Source organism: Aristolochia californica, unplaced genomic scaffold, assembly GCF_029961685.1.
Source record: "Aristolochia californica isolate CCGP_79_NKW_82.1479 unplaced genomic scaffold, dmAriCali1.0.hap1 SCAF_3, whole genome shotgun sequence".
NCBI lineage: Eukaryota > Viridiplantae > Streptophyta > Magnoliopsida > Piperales > Aristolochiaceae > Aristolochia > Aristolochia californica.
The window spans coordinates 20,141,009-20,148,760 of record NW_027181992.1 but is presented as its reverse complement, the minus strand read 5'-3'; the positions used below and the strand labels follow the sequence as shown (position 1 = coordinate 20,148,760).

Below are 7,752 nucleotides of genomic sequence, written 5' to 3'. Positions count from 1 at the left end.
CCATAGAGATGTATCTACGGTGCTTGGTGGGGGATTGTCTGCGGCAATGGGTTCAATGGCTTCCATGGGCCGAATACTGTTACAACACTTCGTTCCACCCTGCCTTGCAATCCACTCCTTTCCGGGTTATATATGGTTGGGATCCACCTCGCCTTCTCTCATACAACCCAGGGTCCACCCGCATGGACGCGATTGATCAGGCACTCATAGACCGGGATATGCTACTACAGAATATCACAGAACGGCTACGACGCGCCCAAGCTCGGATGAAGGATGTCTACGACAAAGGCCACCGTGAGGTCTCTTTTGAGGTTGGGGAGTATGTGTGGCTACGGCTCCAGCCCTATAGTCAGTAGTCTCTTGCGGGACCTCCACGTCATAAGCTCTCACCCAGATTTTTTGGGCTGTTTCACATTCTTCGACGCGTGGGACCAGTCTCCTATCAGCTCAAATTAATGGACACAACCAAAATTCATGATGTGTTTCATGTCTCTCTTTTGAAGCCGCATTCCGGAGCACTGCCTACATCCACTCCATTCCTACCTTCGGTTGATAACGGCGAGGCTATTCTTAACCCAGTTGTGGTGTTACGCGCACGGCTGACCAATGACCATTGGTAGATTCTCGTTCAGTGCATGGACATTGACCCTGTCGCTGCAACATGGGAACGTTGGACATCTTCAAACATGTCTACCTAGCTTTTGAGCTTGAGGACAAGCTCTTTCTCCATGGGGAGGCAGATGTTGTGGACTCAATAGTACACCGAGTCACACAACGAAGGAGGCAACAACAACTCACTCAATAGGATTTATTTCTTATATTACTTTGAGTAGGATTTATTTCTTATATTGTTTTAAGTTGGAGTTATTTCTAATTAATTTATATGTAAGGACATTATGGGGAATTATTGTAACCCTAACCCTAAAACTCCATGATGTGACCTATTTAAGGGAAAGGAATGAATGAAATAGGTAAGCTTTGAGATTTTAGAATAACCTAGTCTAAACAGGTTGAGATCACCTCTTGATCTCGAGTTTAGGGTTTACTCCAAAAATCCAACCTATCTTTCATCCTCCATTGCCATTCATCTTCACCCAAATTCATCCCTCATCATCCATACTAAGAAGAGGAGCTTCCTGCCCTTTTTCCGAGCACAAAGAGAGGGTCTTCGCTCATCATCAGCGTCAACAACAAGTAGGGTTCAATTCCCTCTTGACGAGCAGCAAAGAAAGAAGAATTCTGGTTCTTTCACGTGAAGGATTAGAACAACTCTTCTTGTTGGCAATTCATCATGGAAACAGAGCAAGGACAGCCATCAACGTGAGCCAAGGCTGACCCCTAAGCTAGGCCTTCAAGTCCTAGAACGAGCTGCATCAAATCAGGGTTGAAACCCTGATTTATGTGAGCAAGAACATATATTCCTTCATTGTCTCTCCACCTGAATTAATTCCATTCTAACTATAACTTTAGAACTAGAATGAATTCATAAAAAGGGAGACTGATCACTGGTGGAAGATTACCCAAATAAGGGATCTTTAACCCTCCTTAACGAGTACCGTAACTCAGTACTAGTGCTGGATTCAAAAATCCCACTCCGTGTTACTCGATCCATGACCCGGGACCATGACACTTCTCGGGTAGCAGCACTGAACCAAGCATTAGCCGATAGAGATGAAATGCTTGCTCAGGTCCACCTTTAGTTACAGCGTTCACAAGCCACGATGAAGCACACTTATGACAAAGGGCATCGTCCCCTTTCCTTTGCACCAGGAGAATTTGTTTGGCTCAAACTTCAACCATACCGGCAACTCTCTCTTGCAGCCATCAAACGCCATAAGCTCTCTCCAAAATTTTATGGGCCACTCCAGGTTCTTCACCATATTGGCACTGTGGCTTATCAATTGAAGCTTCCACCAGACGCTAAGCTACATGACGTCTTCCACGTCTCCCTCCTCAAGCCATTCAAGGGAGACTCTCCCCTACTGCATACCCCTCTGCCTCCACTCAAAGATGGCTGGTCTATGCCCACTCCAACACAGATCCTTCCGGCCAGGCGTATTAACAATGCATGGGAGGTGCTCATTCAGTGGACAGACGCAGAATTGGTGGAAGCCTCTTGGGAGACACTCGAGTCCTTCCAGACTCTATTCCCCACTTTCGAGCTTGAGGACAAGTTCTTTCTTCAGGAGGGGGGTGATGTTATGGACTCCATAGCATCAAGAGTGGCGAACCGGAGCAGAGGATAGATGAAGTAAACTTGTATTCCAGTGTCTTAGGGGTTTAATTGTAATTTGAAGTTCAATAAGGGTCTAATTGTAGTTATGGAACCTTTGACATTTTCCCTAATCTATCTAGGGCATCATGTGAATGAAGAGGAACAAGCATTTGTCAATTAGTATAGACGAGATCGGGTACTCTCTCCAAAGAGACCTAAGGGTGGAGCTCCTTCAAAAGCTCACGTTCCTACATCATTGGGCGTTCTAAAACGCCCAAATCCTTCCCTTCTTCGTCAACCAATCTGAAAGCCAGAGGAGATCGCCGGGTGACTCAATCCATGGCAAGAGAACCTAACACCCAGTCAAAAATATCAAATATATTTGTGGTTGGGAGTTCATGATGGAGGAACTTCATCCCCGTAAAAAATATCACAATTTTTGTGGTTGGAAGTCCATGAAGGAGGAATTTCATCCCCGTAAAAAATATTAAATTTTTGTGGTTGAAAGTCCATGGCGGAGGAACTTATTGTCATATTTATGTTACTTCCCCTCATTAATATCATATATTACTGTACCACTTGAGAGTCGTTGTCCTATGGAGGGACATGGTGGTGGAGGTGGACACTTAAGAGAAATTTCTTAGCGGCTAGGAGTGATTTACTGTCACTGATATTATATCAGTTGGGCCTCATGAACTAGAGCACCAGTGTGAGGGGGAGTGCTGGAAGATGTTGTAGACTCAATTGCACACCGAGTCACTCCAAGGAGGAGTGTTAGGATCCTCACGAGCCATGGATCTTGTCACCCTCCTCTCTTCTCTTCCTTCCATTGCTTTACTTGACGTAGGGATATATTGATGGAGTGATGTAAGAAGAAAATCGAAAAGGGGATTTGGGGGGAAAGGGGGAGAGCTTGAAGGATCTCTCGACCTGTTACTCTAATTTACTCTAGGCTAATTTACTAATTCAATCGCTACTTGTCATTAACCTAGTCGTCCCCTTAAATAGGGTTGAGGACGCCAAATACACTTTAGAGCCTTGGGTCACTGGTTCAAGCCAAATAAATTGTAAACCAAACCAAAGCAAAATCAAACCAAAATCAATTACATGAAAATTGAAAATCACATTGATTAATTCCTACGCTTGCTGGTAACACATGATGCTATTGAGTCCATAATATCACCCCCTTCTTGGAGAAAGAGCCTGTCCTCAAGCTCAAAGGAAGGGTAGAAAGCTAAAATGCTGATAATGGCTCCCATGTAGTGTCACTAGGGTCTGCATCTGCCCACTGTACAAGAATTTCCCAATCGCCTTGAATGTGGCGTGCCTGCAATACCTGAGCTGGAGTATAAAGGACACGATCTTCATGGAGTGGTGGCAAAGGGGTGTGCAGCAAGGGAGAGTCACCCTGGAATGGCTTCAGTTGGGATACGTGAAATACATTATGTATCTTTGCCTCGGGTGGTAGCTGCAAGCTGTAGGCCACGGTGCCAATGTTGTCCAATACCTTAAATGGACCATAATATTTTGGAGAAAGCTTGTGGCGCTTGGAGGCAATCAGTGACAGCTGGCAGTAGTGTTGGAGCTTTAACCACACATAATCTCCTGGGGAATAATATACCTCTCGGTGCTTCTTATCATAATAGAACTTCACAGAGTGTTGGGCCTCCTGGTGATGAGTACGCACCTCAGTGAGCATAACATCTCTTTCAGCTAACGCTCGATCCAAAGTGGCAACTTTGGATGCCCCTAGTTCATAGGATAACAAATGAGGTGGATCTCTGCCATAAACTACCCTCAAAGGAGTAGTTCCCAGTGCGCTATGGTAAGAGGTGTTATAGCAAAATTCTGCCCAGGAAAGCCACTTAACCCACCTTTTAGGTGAGTCCCCCACAAAATAGCAAAGATACATTTCGATCGTGCGATTGACTACCTCAGTTTGTCCGTCAGTCTATGGATGATATGCAGAAGAGAATGCCAATTGGGTGCCATGTAACTTGAATAATTCTTTCCAAAAGGTAATGGATGCTGGAATCCCGTGTAATCGGACAATGTAGTCCATAAATAACTGAGCTACATGAGCAGTAGTATATGGATGCGCCAAAGAAATGAAGTGACCATATTTTGAAAAACGGTCACCCACAACTAATATCACGGATTTACCTGATGAAGTTGGAAGGCCATCAATGAAATCCATGGAAATGTTTGACCAGATTTGAGATGGTAGCTACAGAGGTTGTAGTAGGCTGGCAGGACTTAAAGATTCGGCCTTGTTTAATTGACAAATCTGACAAGCAGCTACATAATCAACAATCATGCTCTTCATACCCCTCCAATAAAATTCCCGACTGATTTGGAAATATATTTTCTATCTACCCTCATGTGTGCTAACATGGAAAGCGGACAGAATGGTGTGAAGAAGTGGGGACGTGTGATGCATAAAAATCTTATTCTTGTATAGGATAAGACAATCCTGAATCGTCCAATGACTAACTGATGTCCCTTACTGAATATCTCTATATAATGAAATAAGCTCTGGATATTGATGTGTCTCTTCACGAATAGAATCCAACAAAAGTGAGCGTGGGTGGCTGAGAGCATAAACGTGTGGTTCTGGAATGTCCCGATGAGACAAAGCATCAGCCCCCAAATTCAAACTGCCTGGCTTATATTGAACTATAAAATCGAAGCCCATGAGTTTACTCAACCAGTGCTGCTGCGGTGATGTGGTGAGATGTTGCTCAAGAAGATACTTGAGGCTGCAATGATCTGTACGAATCAGAAATGGTCGTCCCTAGAGATAAGGCTGCCAATGTTGGATGGCTTTGGCTAACCCAATCAGTTCCCTCTCGTATGCAGCTAACTTGTGGTGGTGTTGTCCCAACTGGCGGCTGAAATAAGTGATGGGGTGTCCCAGTTGCTGTAACACTGCACCAATACCTCCTCCGGACTCTTCACATTCCACCACAAAGGATTCATCAAAATCTGGTAGCTGTAGTACAGGCGTTGAGGCTAAGGCCTCCTTTAATTGCTGAAAGGCCTGTGCCGCTGAGGGAGACCAGGTGAATGCATGTTTCTTGAGAAGGTTGTTGAGTGGTGCTGCTATCTGGCCATAAGTACAGAAATTTTTTTTGTAATATCCCGCTAGGCCCAAAAATCCCCTTAATGCGGTAAGGGAGGTGGGAGAAGGCCAATCTGTGATGGCTTGTATCTTACTCTGGTCAACCATCACGCCCACTGCTGATATAACGTGGCCCAAATATGCCACTTCTGAAGTGCCCATAGAACATTTGGATTCATTCAAAACCAAATGATGGGAGCATAGAATGGTAAATACCTGATGGAGGTGTTGCAGATGTTCGTCCCAATTTGTGCTATAGACCAAGATGTCATAAAAAAATACTAACACATATTTCTGCAGAAGTGAGGAAAATACTTCATTCATGAGGGCCTAGAAGGTGGAGGGCACATTGGAGAATCCGAAGGGCATGAAGAGGAACTTGAAATGACCATGGTGCGTGCGGAACACAGTCTTCTCCACATCTGCAGGGTGAATTCTAATTTGTTGATAGCCCGATTTCAAATCTAACTTGGTAAAAATCGTAGCACCATGTAACTCATCTAACAACTCGTCCACCACTGGGATGGGGAACTTGTCTTTAATTGTATGAAAATTGAGTTGCCTGTAGTCGACACAAAACCTCCATGATTTATCCTTTTTGCGGACCAGTAAAAAAGGGGATGAGAAGGGAGACCTACTGGGTTGGATAACTCCCTGAGTGAGAATATTCAGGCACTGTCTTTCGATTTCATCTATCTGTATATGTGGGTAACGATAAGGACGCACCACTACTGGATCAGTTCCCAACTTCAAATGTATGCGGTGATCACAGTAACGCACTGGTGGTAGACCAGTAGGGTCATTAAATAAATCCGCAAAGACTGTAAGTAAAGGAGATAACTTAAACTCACCAGTAAAAGTGTGAAGTGCACTGGGCACATGTGCCTTAATACCCTGCAATGTAATCTGACCCTGTTGTGCTGTAAATGCCATAGTTCATGCCTGAAAATCCCACAATAAAGGGTCTAATAGCTGAAGCAATTTTACCTTGAGCACCAAATCAAATCCTGCTAAAGGAATGACTAGTAAGTCAGCCTTAAATGAATGTCCCTCAATAGTAAAAGGGGTGTCTGCAATAACCCAACATTAGCAATTTTAGCCCTATTGGCCACTGAAACCAAGAGACCCTTTTGTTGTTGGATTTCTAATCCCAATTGTTTCCCTGCCGTCTCACTGATAAAATTATGTGTGCTGCCAGAATCAACTAAAGCAAGTAACTGGAGATGGTGTAACTTGGCCTTTACCTGTATGGTATTAGAACTACGTAGGTCATGCATGACATGGAGGGAGAGCTCTGGTTCTTGCTCTTCCTCTTCAACAATATCAGCTTTAGGAAGCACTTCTGAACCCTCTTCCCAAAGTTCTATACTAAATAATCTTTTGCTGGTATGTCCTGGGAGAAATTGTTTATCACAATTAAAATAGAGGCCCTTGGCCTTTCTTTGCCTCTATTTCCTGTTTATTCAAGAATTTATGTGGAAAATTGTGGGGGGCACATTTGTAGACTGCTCTGCACGGTTAGGGGCTGAAGAGCCAAAACGTGGCCTAGGTGCAATACCCGATAGTCTGTTGGTCCAAAAAGGTTTCCGGCCTAATGATACCTTTAGAACTCTTTGTTTCTATTCCATAGCCCTGGCATAATTCATGGCTGATTCCAAGTTTGTAGGACCAAGTAATTCCACTTCCAAGCGAACCGACTCGGTGAAGCTCGCAATAAAGATCTGAACATGCAGGTGAGGAGGAACAAATTCACTCGCGCGGGTCAACCTTTCCTGAAATGTTTTCTTTTACAATTCTAAAGTGCCAGTCTGCTTATAGTTGATCAATTCCCCCACTGGGTTGCTACTAGCTGGAGGTCCAAACCTCATCTGGCAAGCATGTTTAAAATTTAGCCAATCCTGAGTCGAATGGACATTTTGGTAGTGATGGAACCACATGATCGCTTCATCAAGTAGGTGGTATGCGGCCAACGTATCCTTGTCCACATCAAAAGTTTGTTGATGATAGAAAAATTGCTCATGTTTCATGAACCAAAGTAAAGGATCCTTTGAGCCATCATATGTAGGAAAATTGAGTTTAAAGTACCTGGGAACCATAGTTAGTCCCTATGCGTGAGCAGCCATAGGAACAGTTTGGGGGCATAGTGGTGGTGGTGGTGGTGGCGTGAAGTGTGGGTGGTGTGCTGGTGGTGGTTGAGAGTTTGTAGCTGGTGGTGGCGCTGCCGATTGAAGTGTTGCAAGTAGGCAGATGATGGTTTGGAGAGAAGATTCCATTGTGTGCAATGTATTATGGATGTTTGTAATTTTAGCACCTTGAAATGTGGACCTTTGTTGAAGATCTGAAAGCACTTGACATATGTCCTATGGAGAAGAGGAGTCATCGAGGGTGGACCTGTCTGATACCACGTTGTTAGGAT

At 44.2% G+C, this 7,752-nt stretch overlaps 1 protein-coding gene across 1 annotated transcript; it reads left to right on the top strand.

Annotated features, from left to right (window-relative positions):
• The first annotated feature begins 1,721 nt into the window (after positions 1 to 1,721).
• LOC137959447 (uncharacterized) lies at positions 1,722 to 2,246 on the top strand. Its single transcript, XM_068806822.1, has one exon. It carries the CDS (start codon positions 1,722 to 1,724, stop codon positions 2,244 to 2,246), a length of 525 nt encoding a protein of 174 aa, XP_068662923.1.
• Positions 2,247 to 7,752: the final 5,506 nt, after the last annotated feature.